Source organism: Vidua chalybeata, chromosome 1, assembly GCF_026979565.1.
Source record: "Vidua chalybeata isolate OUT-0048 chromosome 1, bVidCha1 merged haplotype, whole genome shotgun sequence".
In the NCBI taxonomy this organism is placed as follows: Eukaryota; Metazoa; Chordata; class Aves; order Passeriformes; family Viduidae; genus Vidua; species Vidua chalybeata.
This window is the reverse complement of record NC_071530.1, coordinates 94,018,345-94,035,220: the sequence shown is the minus strand read 5'-3', so window position 1 is coordinate 94,035,220 and position 16,876 is coordinate 94,018,345. Positions and strand designations below refer to the sequence as shown.

At 34.4% G+C, this 16,876-nt stretch overlaps 1 protein-coding gene across 1 annotated transcript in view; it reads left to right on the top strand.

Annotated features, from left to right (window-relative positions):
* Positions 1-16,876, top strand: part of ZNF236 (zinc finger protein 236) — a 73,942-nt gene that overhangs the window by 29,156 nt on the left and 27,910 nt on the right. Inside the window, exons 9-16 of the mRNA XM_053951029.1 lie at positions 1,239-1,442; positions 2,529-2,757; positions 4,466-4,738; positions 6,539-6,742; positions 8,576-8,720; positions 11,006-11,266; positions 11,515-11,765; positions 12,422-12,523. Of these exons, the coding sequence (XP_053807004.1) occupies positions 1,239-1,442; positions 2,529-2,757; positions 4,466-4,738; positions 6,539-6,742; positions 8,576-8,720; positions 11,006-11,266; positions 11,515-11,765; positions 12,422-12,523 (1,669 nt within the window). The remainder of the gene's footprint in view (positions 1-1,238; positions 1,443-2,528; positions 2,758-4,465; positions 4,739-6,538; positions 6,743-8,575; positions 8,721-11,005; positions 11,267-11,514; positions 11,766-12,421; positions 12,524-16,876) is intronic.

Below are 16,876 nucleotides of genomic sequence, written 5' to 3'. Positions count from 1 at the left end.
ATCAGCAAAGTAATGTGATATTCTCACATACATGCAAGAGAAGCAAGATATGGATTTGGTTTTTATTATCTCATGAGGAGGCATTAAGAATACTTCATCAAATACACAGGACATAATCTGAGTCAAGCTAATATTTCTTAACATAATTCTTTGTAACCAACCTTTCTTTACTACATTGACTGTCATCTTAACTGTCTAGTGTAAAGTGTCAGTATAAAGAAAATCTCAGGGAAGTTTTCAGATTAGAAGGAAATAGTACAAATGTGAAGCCTAAGATTATTGTTTGGTAAAATATTCTGAAATAAGATAGCCTTTTATATCTGTATGTGGTTTCACATGCACCTTGAAGTGGTTCTTTTTAGGGAACAGAAGTCAATATTAGAAGCAAATAACATATTTCTGTTTTCTGCAATGAAACAAATTCTTGAAAGTAGTTGTTTCAGTAATGGTATATTTAATCCAGTCTATTTGTCATAAGAAGAGAAGTTTATAAATGTAGGCAAACAGGAGTCTTTATTTCTGATTTTAAAATAAATACCAAGGCTCTTTATCACTTTTTTTCCTTTGTATTTGTTACTGAGGTAGTCTAAGATACACCGTTTCAAATCAAAGATTGGGAAATTAGATTTTTACACTTAATTTTTTTTAGTATTTTGAAGGAGCATGATGTGTATTTAAATTTTTAGAATATGAAGAGATTCCTCTAAAGCTAAGTGGTTTCAAAGGTTCCAAATTGAAGGGGAAAAGTTAGTAGTTTGTTCTGAAAGGTTTTGATCCAGCAACACAGATAATTTAGTAAAAAAAAAATCTCTAATGGAAGGTTGTTTTTTACAAAGGACCTGATTGAGATAAATGTGAACTTTAAAAAGATAGCCATGCCAGTTTATTTATTTGGGAATTAGTTTTCATGTGGCCTTTACACGTGGAGTTTTGTAGTTGATCCCTCCCTGTCTTTTCTAAATTGGTTGAAGGTTCAGTTAATTAACAGTAAATTAAATTCAAGATGTAAGCTTACAATTTCAAGCTTGGGAAGAACTGAAAAAAAAAGGGTGTACACAAGCAATTCTACAATGAAGTAAGCAAACTTTGGATGAGGCTCTGTATAATCATTATGTCTTGTATAAGTAGCCATCCTCTAGCACACAGCTACCAGACATTTCAGGTAAGGGAGCTGGACAGGTGAGTTCATAACACATACTTTTGATCTCCCTTGACAAATGTACCCCTGTATATTTCAGGCCACACATTTTCGGTCTCCGCTTCTTCAACAGACAGAAAACCAGGTGTCTCCAGCTACTGGTCATCAGGGTCAGCAGACTGTCACTGATGTCATTCAGCAGCTCCTTGAGCTATCAGAACCAGGTCCTGTAGAAAATAACCAGCCTCAACAACCTGGTCAACAGCTCAACATTGCAGTGGGGATCAGTAGAGATATTTTGCAGGTAAGAGCTCTATGTGAGAACAGCTTTACATTCCAGTGGCTCCTTTCTCATTCTTTCTTATATTTTAATGAAATTTGTTCTCAATATTTTCAATTACAGCATTCCTTATGGATTTCTAAACAATCCATTAGTCAAGAAAGAATTGTAAAGATTTATTGAATGGGTATGGACTGCACCAATATATCTTTGTATGGCTTTAAGTGTACACCCTGTACGTGGATATTTTTACTGATACCTAAAGCCTTCTTTTTTCCTGTTGCCTAGAAGCAGCTTGTGGCCTTCTCCTTATATTATGCAGTGCTGAAAACGTGGTATCATTCAAGAGGGGAAAAATATTTTATCTGGTTAAAAATGAGAATGTACACTTGGCCTTTACCTTGTTCTAATTAATAAGGGCTATCTGAATATTTCCTATTTGTGCAAGATTTTTTTTTTTCTGAGGTCAGCCAGTGTTTTTCCTAAAAAAAAATTCCTATATTTTGTCCTTGATAATGGCAGAAGGAGACATGGTGTAACAGAAGAAATGTAGGCGGGTGAATTACTATCTGTGCTTGTTCTGCAGCCTGCACCCCAGAAGGGCACAAACAGGATGGATCAGGGCAGAGAATAATATTCTTTAGTGTTACTGGTAGGCTGCTAACCTGTAAGGTACCTTTTCATCTCTAGACTTTTAAATACCATTTAAATTTGGGGTTGGAAGACCCAAATGTTATATGCAGCTATGGGCAGGTTCACCTTGTGCTGAGTTCTCTAATGTCTGGAATGCGATGAGGAATTGCAAAGAGTAACACCATGATACATAACTATTATCCTGATGGCTATTAAAAAAAATAAAAGTTGTTGTTACCTAAAAGGCAACTGTAAGTGCAGAAAATCCAATCTAAAATTTCACAGACAATCAGAAATCAATATTGTGTAATAATGTGTTTGCACGTTTGAAATATGGCTGAATTTTTGTGAGAACGAGGCATTTAATTCCTTTAATTATATTTTCATTGTATTTTCCAAGTACTTGTTTGAGAAAAGTTGGGGATAACTGTGGAAGGCTTCTTCCTTAATCTAGAAGTTTTTTTGTTCTTTTTTTAGCAAGCATTAGAGAACAGCGGGTTGTCGTCAATTCCTGTCTCTGCACATTCTACTGACTGCAGCCAGGCTAAGGCTGCTGGGGCCCAGGATCAGAACCCAGATGTCCCGAGCCTCTCAAATCATCAGGCTGATTCTAATAGTGCTGAACAAGACAAGGAGCAAGAGAGTACGGATAAACTAGATAAAAAAGAAAAAAAGTTAATTAAGAAAAAATCACCATTTTTGCCTGGTAATATTGCCACTGCTTTCTACTTCTTGTGTTCTACTTCTTGTGTAAAGAGTGTAGTAATTTATGGTTTTATAAAGGGATTTCCCAAAATGTATTGTGGATTAGTTATGAACAGTATTTTTTCTTATCTAAAATACAGTGTAAGGTATGAGTAATAATATTTATAATTTTAATTATAAAATATATTTTCATAAAAAAACCCATGTCAGGATGGCATGAAGTGAAATTATATTTCTAAGTCGTTTGGTTTAAATCAGTGGAGTTACAGGAAAAGGACAAAGTATGTGAATCTATTATTCTCTCCTATCATCCTTCTCTGGCAAGGACTGGGTTTTCATTGTGTGTCCCAGAGTAAAGAGTTCTTGCAAGGACTATTCTTCCCCTTTGGAAACGAGGCCTTACAGAGACATAAGGGCAGGACTGCAGAGCTTGACTGATCCATGTAGGGAAGGACAAAGGCTGGCATTATGAATAATTCTTCATGTCACCTGTCTCTGGAATCACAGGACTGATATGACATTGTCACCATAAATACATGTTGTTATTCTGCCTCTATACTGTGTTGTGTGTATGCAAGCCTGCATTTTGTCTCTGTGTGCTTAAATGCAACTTCAGTTTTAAGGTTGCTTGTGTTTTATGGCTGCTAGAAGTTGTTTGTTCCATGTAAAGCCTTCATACTTCAGCAGCCAGCCTGGCATATACAGTGCTATAATACAGCCTTTGATCTCTGTCTCTAGTATCTTCATAGGTACACTGATGTTGCTTTTTCTTTTGCAAGGGATGAGGAAATTGATCTAAAGTAAAAAATTGTCTTCAGTATGGCTGTGATAAAAAGTAACATTAAATTTTTCTTCTGGTATATAATTATTTTGTTACTTGTGTTTAACAATAACAACTCTCTAGCTGTGACTGCAAATAAAAATAAAAGGCCACAGCTGTACAGTCAAACACAACTACTTTTGTTTTTGATAAGGTAACATGACTTCGGTGTGTTGACAGGAAAAAAAAACCACTAGGTTTACCGATTTAAATGAGCAAACAATCTGATACTGAACAACATGTATGGCTAAAAAGCTTAGATAGGTTTTAGAAGGGGTTTCTTTCATTTTTTGTTGAGGAAAAAATGTCCTGTTGCCTTAGGACAGACCTTAGGGTTCTTGGATCATAAAACAACTTCTATAAAAAAGTAGCCTTAAATTGTTAATCTGTCAGAAGGACTTGCACAGCTTTTCTTCCTTGACAAGTTTACAAAATGTAATTTAAGTCTGAATTTGTAAAAGAGAGGGTCAAGCAAAGTATCTCCTCCAGTTAGATAAATGTTAAGTACGTAAAATAATCTGGTGTGGTTGTGGATTTATAGTCATTGTTGGATAATTTTGTGTTCAATATGTTATTTATAAGTTAACTGGTATATTATATGGCATTTGCAGCTGCATTCTACATTTCTGTGGCATAGAAATTGTGTTATTTGAATTTCAACAAGATTCCCTTGGGGTTTTTTTCTGTTGTTCCAGCCTATCACCATTTTTATGAAGTAGAATATATCCAATACAGAAGTTAATCTTCTGTGAAGTATGTTGTGATGGCATCTATTTCAAAAAGTGTTTTTGTAGTCTGATTGCTTCGTACAATAGCATCAATGTAGTGGGATTTTTCAAGAATTGTTAGAAGGTTTAAAAACCATTCATTTGGATATTCCTTGTTTCAGGTTCTATACGTGAAGAAAATGGAATCAGGTGGCATGTTTGTCCATATTGCTCTAAAGAATTTAAAAAACCAAGCGATTTAGTGCGCCACATTCGCATTCACACCCATGAGAAGCCATACAAGTGTCCCCAGTGCTTCCGCGCCTTTGCCGTGAAGAGCACTCTAACAGCACACATAAAAACACACACTGGCATTAAAGCTTTCAAGTGCCAATTTTGTATGAAAAGCTTTTCCACCTCAGGGAGTTTAAAAGTTCACATTCGCCTGCATACAGGTAAGGCCTTGAGATGGCTTTGTGTATTCTGTGATGTGGGTGGGACCTTGAATGAGTGAAGACTGTGAAATGTGTAAGTTGTAGACATGCCTGCAATGTCATTATTAATATCTATCAGAGAACGTATCATTTTAGTGTTGTACGTGATGAGTGTCATTTTTTTGTCATAACTTCTAGTGTTTCATGGCTTTGAAACTTTGGGTTCTTACAAAAAACATTGACATTTAATTTTCTGATTATGAGTCAGCTGTTGTTCCTTTCTAATATCACTATTATGAATATATTTAATTGTGCTTTCTGAAGAGTCATATCCTGCAATTTGAGTTCTGATTTTACTTATCCCCAGTCATCTTTAATATTTGCTCTTGATCTTCCCTCCTCCTCCCCACACTTTTCTATAATTTTACTGTAACACTCAGGACTGGTTGCTTCCCATTTTATCTTCTACATTACAGTTTTGCTTCATGTTTTCACCAACTTACCTGTTTTCAGCATCTTACAGTGAATATCTTAGAACCCCTCTGATCATATGGTCTTCGTTTATGTATGATATCTTCAAAACCTTTTTGTGTGATTGAGCTATCCTTTCCATAAACAACAGTAAATTTTCTCCTTTTGGTAGGCTTCCTGGTTGTTTTCTAAGTTCTTTCTTTTTTCATACAGGTAAATAAAGTTTCAGCAAGATAAACATGCTCTTCCCTTTAATCCCTGTTTATATAATTACCTTCTGCAAAAGTATCATTTATTCACTTAGGTGCATTTGGGATCCAATCTGTTTTATAGTTTGATGTATTTTATCCATGAAATATCAATGTTGGTTCATCTGCAGAAAGTCTTCCACTTTTTTTTTGTAAACTTGTAAACCAGTACTTTTTTGTCTGTTAGTTTAAAGTCAGGCTTACTTCATACAAGTAGTCAGATTAATTTAGAGTGGCAGAAGCACTAGGTGGCTGGGAAAACAGGTAGTCCAGTGTTTATGGAACTGCTCTGTAGTTTCAGATAATGTTTCATTTATTGCTTTGTGAAGAATGGTTCATTCTTCTACATTTTTTCTGCCTGTGATTGAACTTGATAAAAGCTGTCTTCATAATATCCAGTCGTGTTTCCTAGCCTTTTAAATCCAAGATTTCCCCTTGAACAAAACCAGAAAGTTGTTCAGCTTTGCCTGTCTCTTACTTACCAAGTTCTCTAGGAAATCTTTGTCAAGGAGATATTTCTACTGGATTTTGCATTACAAAAGTCTTTCTTTAATACTTCTGTTGGCATGCTTTTTTGACTGCCATCAGACAGAGTTGATGTTTTCAGAGATGGATCTAGACTTTTTTGACTTTGTCACATCCCTGTTCCCTCTCTTTTATCCTGTTATATAACATACTTGTCTGTGTGTTTGCTGATTCTATTTTCTCACAGTTTTTTAAAAGTTTGTTTTGGGAAGACTTTAACCTGCCATGTGCATTTCTTAGGACAGCTTCTGAAACACATGAAAATTGCTGTCACTTTTGCATCATCCAGTTTCTTGATAACAAACTTGCTTCAAGTAATGTGTTTCAGTCAATTACCCATTCAGCAGATTAGTTGTTACTTTGAGTTTTGTGGATTGAAATTTTTATTGAAGTTCTATGTTTTGAAAACCTGTGTTACAATAAATACCATGAGAGAAAGCAAAAAAAAAAAAAAAAAAAAAAAAAAAAAAAAAAACAAAAAAAAACCACACCCAGGAAAGAGAATCACTATTCTAAAGCTAGATTTCTAGGTTGATAGAAATAGAATTTTAAGCTTTTTCTTTTTAATCTTTCGCAGGTGTTAGGCCTTTTGCTTGTCCTCACTGTGACAAGAAGTTTAGAACATCGGGCCATCGGAAAACTCATATCACTTCACATTTTAAACATACGGAGCTAAGAAAGCTGCGACATCAACGTAAACCCACAAAAGTTCGAGTAGGAAAGTCAAGTGGTCCAGTACCAGACATCCCTTTGCAAGAACCCATACTCATAACTGATTTAGGTAAAGAGCAAGTAAATCCATACTCTCTTGAAATTTGCATTTCAATGGAATATAAAGGACACATTTTAATCAAGCAAAAGCATTCAGAGCTCACTTGTAAAGATGAACGTTGAAATAAGTCATCAAAAACAAACTTCAGCAAAGTGCTGTATTTTATAGTTTGCTTGCACTAGAATTAATAAGAACAGTATTTTTTATTTACAGTTAAATTGTATAATCCTTACCGGTAAGAAGCCATGTGCATTTTTATATTAGGAGTTTAATTTGAATATTATTACACCGTTGGTATAGAGGAGATGACAGTTCATGACCAAGAGTCTTCTCAAGATGATCATGTTTCAATCAACATTTGTAATAAAGATTACAGATATTAACGAGTCGGATATTAATTATTAATACAGATATTAATGTATTATTAATACAGATATTAATGAGTCACATGATTTAATTATGAGTCACATTTATTTTAATTATGACCTCAACTGAATTAGTAGTAATAATTTGTGGTCATATTTCAAAAAAAGGGCAGCTTAATTCTGAAACCTGCTTTGGAGAATTCATCCAGTTACTTTAATTCTGTTGTATAAATATTGTCACAAGACTATGTTAAACCACTTTTTGGAAGAAGTTGTACAAAACAATATGTTGTTGTCCAGTAGAGGTCAATGTAGTTGGTGAGGTGTTTACTCTTTATTTTTGATTGAACAGTCTGCTAACCCCTGACTTGTCTATTGTGCAGTCATTTTTATGGTGGAATCTTACATTGGTAATACTTTTACCTTATTTCAATAAAATGTTTATCACACATCCTTTTGCTTTCACTGCATCAGGAGTTATTGAAAGCAAGAGTAGGGGTTATTTTAGTATCATAGAGAAGAAACTTAAATTTTTGGGGTGCAAACAAAACTTAGCTGACAGCTTCAGACAGATCACACAGTATTTCTTTCTTGAGTGAACCCCAGAAACAAGTATAATTCCATTTCCTGATTTTGAAGAGAAGCTCCCCTTCAATCCAATTAATACCTGTGCTGTGAAAGTCTGATTTTTGGAAAAAGATTAATATTAATAAGAAATACTATAGAAATTGTTTCCTGTGGATGCTGATAACACATGAACTCTGCTGATATTAGAATGTTCAATGTAAAAATAAGTTCTACTGTTTATCTAGAAGATGTGTCATGTTTTTTCAACCCCCTGACAATATTTCCACATTTTTACTCTTTGCCCCCTCAAAAAATAATCAGTTCTTTTAGAAGGGTCAAGAACCTAATAATGTTACTTTGTAATAGTGGTAATCTTTGAGTGGCACTTCTGTTGATATATATTTTGCTTTCTATAATAGTCTTAATTTTTCTAAAAGCCTATGAAAAAAAGCCTGCAAATTGTTCTCTATATGTTTCAATGCTTTTCACAAAAGGCGTATTAAATATTTGTCAAGTTGTATACCTGATAATACTTTATATACATTGATTAAATATCATTTGCTAAGGTTGAGGTTGGAAGGAGAAGATATTATTGGATCAGCAATGAATTCATAACTGTCAACTTTAGAAAAAGTTAATGCTTATTTTGGACAAGGCTGCTCCTGTAGTGAGGTGGACCTCTGGATAAAAGAAGAACTTACCATTAAAATACCACATACAGTATAATATCTATAATGCTGTATGCATAATTTTAAGTAAATGCTGAAAACATGCACATTTTCTTTATATTTTTGGATACTACAAGTTTAGCCATGCTTTCTTTTCAAATACTATCTCTTCAGACTACTGCATCTTTGGAATAACTTTACCAATCAATTTTTACTATTTGTACTTGTGTTTATAAATGCAGGTCTTATCCAGCCAATCCCGAGGAATAGCCAGGTCTTCCAAAACTATTTTAACAGTAATTTTGTGAATAATGCAGAGAGACCATACAAATGCTACTATTGCCATCGAGCCTATAAAAAATCCTGTCATCTTAAACAACACATCAGGTAAAATAAACACAATCAAGAAAGGAAATGTATGACATAACAAATTTATGGAAAGACATGAAATTTATATATTATTCACTGAAAAGACTTTTTTTAACCATCTCTTAAACACTGAACCAGTGATAACTGATTTTTTTTTTCTTGTAGAGTTGGAGGAGGCTTTGGACTAACTTATGGCTATGTGCAGTTCTAGCAGTATAAGTGGTTGTGTTCAATGTGCAGTTTAGTTTACTGACACTTGGATTTTTTCTTCCAAAACTGTGTATAGAAAAAACAAGCATTGTTTGTGAATTCTTACTGTAATTTTGTAATTGCATACTCCAGATTGTCTGCTTTGTATGTAACTCCTATTTTTTGAGATGGAATTACCTTTTGTTCTGTATAGAAAACGTAAAAGAATTGGAGTTTACACTGTAATTGAGTAAATGTTGCTGGGGATAATTTTGTTGCTTGAAGCTCAGTTCAAGTTCTGTGTAGTCAGTGCTTGTTAGAACCACAGTCATGGAGTCAGAGAAAAATTTAGGTTGTAGAAGAACCAGTGGAGGTAACTAATCCAGTCTTGTTTTGAGAAGAAGAGTAGCTTCAAAGTTAGATGAGGTTTGCAGTTTTGCAGGCAATGAGATTTAACATTTAGTCAAGGCAGGAAACAGTGCTCTCTGACTTCCTAACTATAAACAGCTAGAAGAAGAAATATGAAAAAACCCCACCAAAGATGGTTACTGGAATTTAAGGGAAGAGTCCATACAAGCAGGTGGCAATCTGCTTGTTTCTGCAGTGTAAGCTCTGTGCTGCTTTCTCACTCTTTCTAGCTCAGATCATGGTGAGTCCCTCATACTCTCTTTAAAAATCAAGTTCTGTATTTTTTAAGTTCTCAGATTGCCTTGAAACAGTTATTGGGTTTTATATGCTGTCTTACCAGGAGGAAGGGAAGTTTTACAATATCCCATCTTTTCTTTTGTAATATCCTAGCTAGATTTTTCATTGTCTTCTGTAGACACATTCCAGATGAATTGATTTAAATGAAAATAATTTTGGATTATACTGAAAATGCAAAAATAGGATGTGGGTACCAATCACCTGCTACTAGGTTTCTTTGATCTTTCAACAGAGTACTGAGTGAAGTCTGGCTTTGTTTAAGGTTTTGTGGAAGAATTAGAAACTTTTTTCTTTTTACATGTTTTCTCTTTGTAAATTGGCATTTCTATAATTAAATTGCTTTGCTTGATAATTTTGTGGACACTGTGTTCTCATGGAGTAGTGCTGATTATTGCTTGCAAAGCTTGTTTCCCTCTCTGAAAAAGAGGGAAATTTGTAGTAGGGGTATTTTCAGTAGAGCAGTGACTGAATAGTGTGTCAAATAATCCCCTAGGCACACCAAGGAACGTGAGGATGCCCTACTGCTGATTTTTGTGGTGTGTATTGGCAGCAAAACAGTAATCTTAATATCTGTCGTATACTTTGTTACGGCGTCTGATGTGGTGGTCTTCCAAGATTACTGTAATCATAAACTGTCCCTAACTTTTCCTGATTTTATTAAATCTTGCTTCTTTTGTCTTCCATTTCCTAGCATTCCTATTGCCTTCTTTCTGGCTCTCTCCTGGGATGCTACAGTTGTAACCCTTAATATTCTTGTTGCATTCCATTTCATTTCCTAACTTTTCCTTCATCCTGTTTTGTATCTCAGTGTAGTCCTAAAGGGAAACTCCTCTAGCACCTTTGGAAGAAAGGCTGTAGTGAGTGCCATGTACTTTGATAAGTGAGAGGCTTTCCCCACTTGAGTATGTTTTTCACATAGCATTATGAGAGACAGGTTTTGCTTTGTTCAGGAGGTATTTGGGATGGACACAGTTCTTTTGCCAAGAGTTTTGTTGTTAACTATAGTGGTAGTATATATAAAGAGAACCATGTCTTTTTCTCCCAACTTTTGTGGACAGTTTTTTAGCTGAATTGATGAAAATACATGTGAGTGATAATATACTAGTCTGAAGAACTACTGCACCATCTGGAATGGAAAAATTAAACCCAAGTATTGTGATGGAGACAAAGTATGATCAGAAAAGGAGATTGGATTGTGCAACATAGCTAAAACTAACCAGACAGTATTGTTTTTAGCCCTGACAGGTTGTTTGTAACTTAATATCTGGCTTTTCTTAATTGGGGCCTCTTCCATCCATTCAGCTGTCACCTGAGTTTGGTTTATTTTTCTCATTTCAAAATTGAGTCCTTTAATAATTTTGTAAATCAAATGTTTAAATCTATTTTAACTTCTGTTTTCTCTTGAAAAGGTCTCATACAGGTGAAAAGCCATTTAAGTGCTCTCAGTGTGGAAGAGGTTTTGTGTCAGCTGGAGTTCTGAAAGCACATATTAGAACACACACTGGATTGAAAGCTTTCAAGTGCGTTGTGTGCAACGGGGCTTTCACTACTGGTGGTAGCCTCAGGCGACACATGGGGATCCATAATGACCTTCGACCATATATGTGTCCCTACTGTCAAAAAACATTCAAAACATCACTCAACTGTAAAAAACACATGAAGACTCATAGGTATGCTTACAATTTTTGTATAAATCTTCCAAAGTAGCTCAACAGCCATTCTTTAAGATACTTGGAAAGGCAGCTTTGCTCTGTAGCAGCTACATGTGTTTGAATAAGGATTTTTATTTATGGGAAGCAAATCTTAGGTACCTTTGCTTGTACAGTAAATTGGTGTATAGTAAAAATAAAAAATTGTTCATATAAATAGGATAAATGTCTAAGTGAAACCATAAAGGCTTTCTCACCTTACTTTGTAGGTATGAACTTGCACAGCAACTTCAGCAGAATCAGCAGTCTTCTTCAATAGATGATTCTACAGTACATCAGCAGAGCATTCATGTTTCTACACAAATGCAGGTGGAGATTCAAAGTGATGAGCTACAGCAGTCAGAATCCGTTGCAACAGATCAGCAGGCTATTTTAGAGTTAGAACAGCAGCCAGTAGTAGGCACAGAAGAAACAGCACTAGAACAAGAATTGGCTGATCAGCCTTTAGAGCAAGATGAGGGTGAGTATTTGAAATATGATAAGGTTTATAATGAGGTAAGTTTACAATTGCTCAAATAATTTTTTCTTGACAGGAACTACAAAAATACATGGAATAAAGGCTACTTACTATATATTTAAGGTATATAGTACAGTTTCATTCATTGGTATTTATGTTTACTATTCAAATATAAAAAAGATTAGGGTTTGTATCCTTTAGTTGTAGCAAACAAAACTACTAAACAAATATACAGAAAAATGATCTGTCCACAAAACCTTACCATGTCAGTTCTCTGATTATTAAAAAGCACTGCTTTGTAGTCTACTTAGAAAGTAATAACTGTGGTTTAAGGTGAATGTTCCATATTCTTTTTTTATTTCTAATAGCGGAACAAAGTATTTTGGTTTTGCTTCTTTGCTCTTTTTCATGGTGCAATGAGTTATCAAGTACAACAGTACTTGATACAACAGTACATAAATTAAATGTTCTATAAACAAAGATTTAAATACTTGTTCAGCTAATAATTGTTTAGTTTATTTTTAGTAAAAAAATTTGGATGACGGTAAAATATGGGGGTTTCAAAATAACTGAAATATACATTTAATTACATCTTTCTTTTCTTGATATTTTCCCCTTTTCTTTCCTCCTTTCCCCTCTCCTTCCTTTCCCCATTTCAGATAGATTTGTGACATCCCAGCATGCTTTACAGGAAAACATCACTCAGTTTGAACAACAGACTATAACACAGCAGCCATTTGATCAACAGAGCTTATCACAAGGTTAGTAATAAATAAAGGAGGTAAAAGGTAGTTTTTATAAATCTGGCTTTACAGCATAGCTATGGTAAAACATTTTTAAAATGGGCATCTGCATTCAAAGTAACTGCAATGCAGAGAACTTGAAAAAAATTACCATTCTGAAGCTATACTTGGTAGAATACTATGAATACTTAATTTTTTTTTTTTTTTTACTTTTATGAGCCGATGTCTAGTCATTACAGTATGGGTTTTATAGTCAAGTATATAATAATCTTTTCTTGATTATGTTTGAAATTGCTGTGGCAGTAGGCATTTTGCACAAATTTCTGCCTTGGTATACATGCTCATAACCTGAGATGATCAGAAACACAGTCTTAAGATTTGAGTGAGTAGCTACTGGGATTCATTTTGGAAAAAGACAGTTGAAAATGTAGTCACATAAAAATCATACTTTCACCTATCCACAGCAGTTTCTTTTTGTATTTTATAGAGCAATGAAATGAGATTGTAAGGGCTTGGAAACTGGTTTCTTTCCCCTGAAATACAGAGAAATATGTATAGGTGTGTGTAACCTGCAAAATAGTGAAGAAATGACTGTCTTTGCTTTTCTCAGCTGGATTTCTTGATTTTTTACGTAATATGAAGCTACTAATTTTGTTTTGGATTTTATTAGTGATTGTTTTGGGTTTTCTGCCTGGGGGTGTTGCTGAGATGGGGAATGTTCAAGGGGTTTTCATTTGTTTTGATTTGGAAACATCTCTGGCTTATCCCTTGATCTCCTTGTTTCTGACTCCAGGAAGTAACTTCATGTAGCTGGTAACTAGTAATTGGTATTCTGTGTGCACAAACTTCTCTGTTATTAGTTTCATTCCCTTTTAATTGTATAGTATCATTTGTAAAAACTTAATTGACTGTGGTAAGTTGCATCACACTATGAAGAAATAGTATAATTTGCCAATTTTAATTCTCTAGGTTGTGCTGCTTTGCGTGCAAAGAAAAGAAAAGTATAGTCTCTGCCTTTATTTAACAAGACCGATCCAGATCCTCTTAAAATACTATGATTATTTTCATTGGTTGACTTTTACAGTTTTTCAAATGAATGAGAAGACACTACGGGGGAAAAAAAAAAGCAGCCTTTTGTTCTACATTATTCTGAAGAGTGGTGGTGGTTTTTGTTTGGTATTTTTTAATGGTTCCTTAGAATTTATAAACCCAATAAGTAACTCTTGTTTTGTCATCTTGTTTAAACTTCAGTTTCTGTGTGTGTATGTCGTCTGTATTATATAAATATCAAATGATTTCTTGGGGAGGGGAAAGACTCCTAGAACCCACAAAACAATTCTTTCATCATCAGAAACCTAGATTGATCATCAGTACTTTGTAAAATTGGTACAGAGAAACAGAACATGTGTGGTGTGGGCATTTTAAAGTCTCATTTGTATAAGATGTCTCCTATTCTACTTGGAATCTCATCCACAGATTCCCAACTCTTTGAAGTTTCCTTGAAGATCCTGGAGCCCTTCAAAATTTTTGAATTTCAGGTAGGTAAGCATTTGCGCGGATGCATGCGTTAAATTGGTCGACCCTCTCCCTATGTCTGCATCTGTGCTTCATGCTCCTAATTCCTTTTTCCTATCAGCTAGGCAGAACATTCAAGCTTAAAGCACTGTCTTTTTTATTCTTTATATTTATAGGCTGTATTCTTGATTAAATATTTTGCTTCAGTGTTTATTAATAAAATTACGTAGGAGTTTTAAAAAAATCTTTGAAAGGTTGTTTGATTTTTCTTTTTCCTTTTTTGAGGGAAAAACCCCGTCTTTGCATTTTAGACAGATGAGGATAATCTCTAGGTCTGCATAGACCTGGCAGAGGTTTGTTCATAATACTTCTGTTGAATTTCTTGTTTATTCAGATAGATTATTTTCTTCATATATCCAGACTTGTAAAGAAGTGCAGATCCTATGAGGGTGCTGCAGTATCAAATGATTCATTTGAGCTAGATTTGGAGGCTGAGGAAAAGGACTTAAGTTCTTTGTACTGTGTTCATCTTCATTTGAAGACTTTTAAGTGAAGTCAGAACAAAAAATGAGTCTTTTATCTGAAACTGTCTTTGGATTACTGAGTATCATCTGTCACCAAATGTGTTTTCATATAAATTATATCACCTTTACTTCCTTTAAAGTGTCCCTATAAGCATGGTTGAATGATAATTCAAATAGTGGTGTTAGGCAAATGATCTTGAAAACCCAGAAGTCCAAATGCTGTTAGTTCTATAGCCCATACAAACATACCCTTGCCACCAGAATGCTATTTGCTTTCCTAAGAAGCTGATCTGCAATCTCAGGACTTAGAATTCTCATCTCTCAGTAACTGTTTACACGTATTTGCAGTCAGTGCTGTCCAGCTGGTTGCCTTTGCCTAAGAAGCAAACCTGCATAATATGTAATTGATAGTCACTGATCCCTGCTGAGATGCACATGCTCATGATGATGTTTATAGTGCTAGAATTTAAAAGATCTGTCAGTAAAGATGTGAAATTTCTTCTAAATTAAATATTGTATTTGCTACAAACTATCATACTGTTGTTTTCTTATTCTCACATGTAAGACACATCTTTCTCTAAGTAAAAGGATTTCCAGAGAATTCTGTTTTTTGCTATGTTTTGTTAATATAGAAGATAAAAGGTTGGATGATGTCCTAAAGCTGAAAAAATCCCAAGCTACACAAATGATTACTTGTACTGAAAAACACCAAATCCAATTCCAAATTTAGAGGACTTCGTAGTAAGAAGTTCCCCTTATTATACAGAGCTTAAGATACTCTCTGTTCTTTTAAGATTGATCAAAAGCTTCTGGGAAACAGCAGTGATGAAAACAAGAGCAGAAAATAAAGGTGGTGAAATTTCTTTCTCAGACTGAATGTCTGGGTTCTGGTGTTTGGTGGTATGGGGTTTTTTTAAGTGGTGTTCTGTAGAAGTAGTATGGTAGTAGCAGATGCCTTTAGAATGCTCAAAACTGTGAGAACTATATTAAATTTTGAGAGGAAATTGATCCTTATGCATCATGTATATTCTTGTTATAGCTTTGGTTTGTATTTATTCCAAAACTACTTTCAGAAGTAGCATTTCTTTCTTCAGTTTGTCCTCAAATACATTCAATGCTCTTCCTGGGCGTTTTGTTGCATGATCCTGGGAAATTTTTCAGGATCTCAATAATTTATTCAAACATTGTGAAATGAAATAGGTCATAGTACAGTAACTTCTTTTTTGCTTCTTAGCTAGTAAAATATACCTACTGATTAAAAAAGAAGTTTCAGGTTTTTACGTAGTATATTAAGTAGCTGTTTTTTTTAATGTAGGCCATGTAAGTAACATCACTTTGCTTCAGTTTCTTGAGTCTTGGTTTTTTTTGTATTCTCATCCCATGTAGTGGGAACGTAATTTTTGTATAAAGTTGCTTCTAAAATTAATTTGAGAAGTAGAAATTAGCAACCCTCTTATCAATGCAGAAGTTTTCATTGCTTTCTTCAGGCTACTTTTTGTCATTTCACAAAGGCCAATTGAGATACAAGTTCCAGCTTTTAGAGTCTTTTTTTCTTGTACTCTTGTGGTACTTTAATATGCAAGTTTCAGCATTAGGTTTGGTGACTACTTATGACCTGATTAATAATGCTTTCAAGATTTATTTACATTTGTGAGTTTTCATTCTATGGTGGAAGCAGTAGCATACAAATAGGAGTTTTTTTCCTCTACTGATTACAATATTCTGCTGTGGAAAGTGTCTTTTGGGAACATTTCTGCTTAAACTCAACAGATCCAGGTTTTTGTTTTACTGTTGCTCAAAAACATTCTTTAAGCGTTGCTTTTTGGCCTTTGATGCTGTGATCATCTGATGTGGGTTTGTTTCTACCCTGTGTTCATAATCTTCACCCTTTTTGTCCACTAAAGGCAAACTGCACAGAAGTACTGAAATTTTTGTCCATATGTTAATTACTGATACCTGTGTTTTAATTTTTTTCCACGTGACATTGTGGGTTATTTTTTAATACTGGAAGTATTAAGATTTAAAAGGGTTGATAAAAGGACATCTCAAATAGCATCAAAAAACACTGAAATCTGAGCTGTATTTCCCTGGCTCTCAATCATTGGTTCTGTCATTTTGTTCTTTCATTTAGAAAAGATGATTAAGATCTGCTATTTCAGAAGAACAAAACCAAATGAAAAATTTCAGGTTTTTATACCAGAAATGTGAATAAAAGTGTGTTTATTTTTTACTTTGCAGTTTGCCTTTGAGAGGCTCTACTTTACTATTATCTAAAGAGTGGGGATATGTGGAGGAGATCCAAAGTAGGAGAAAATGGGGTTACTTTATCAGA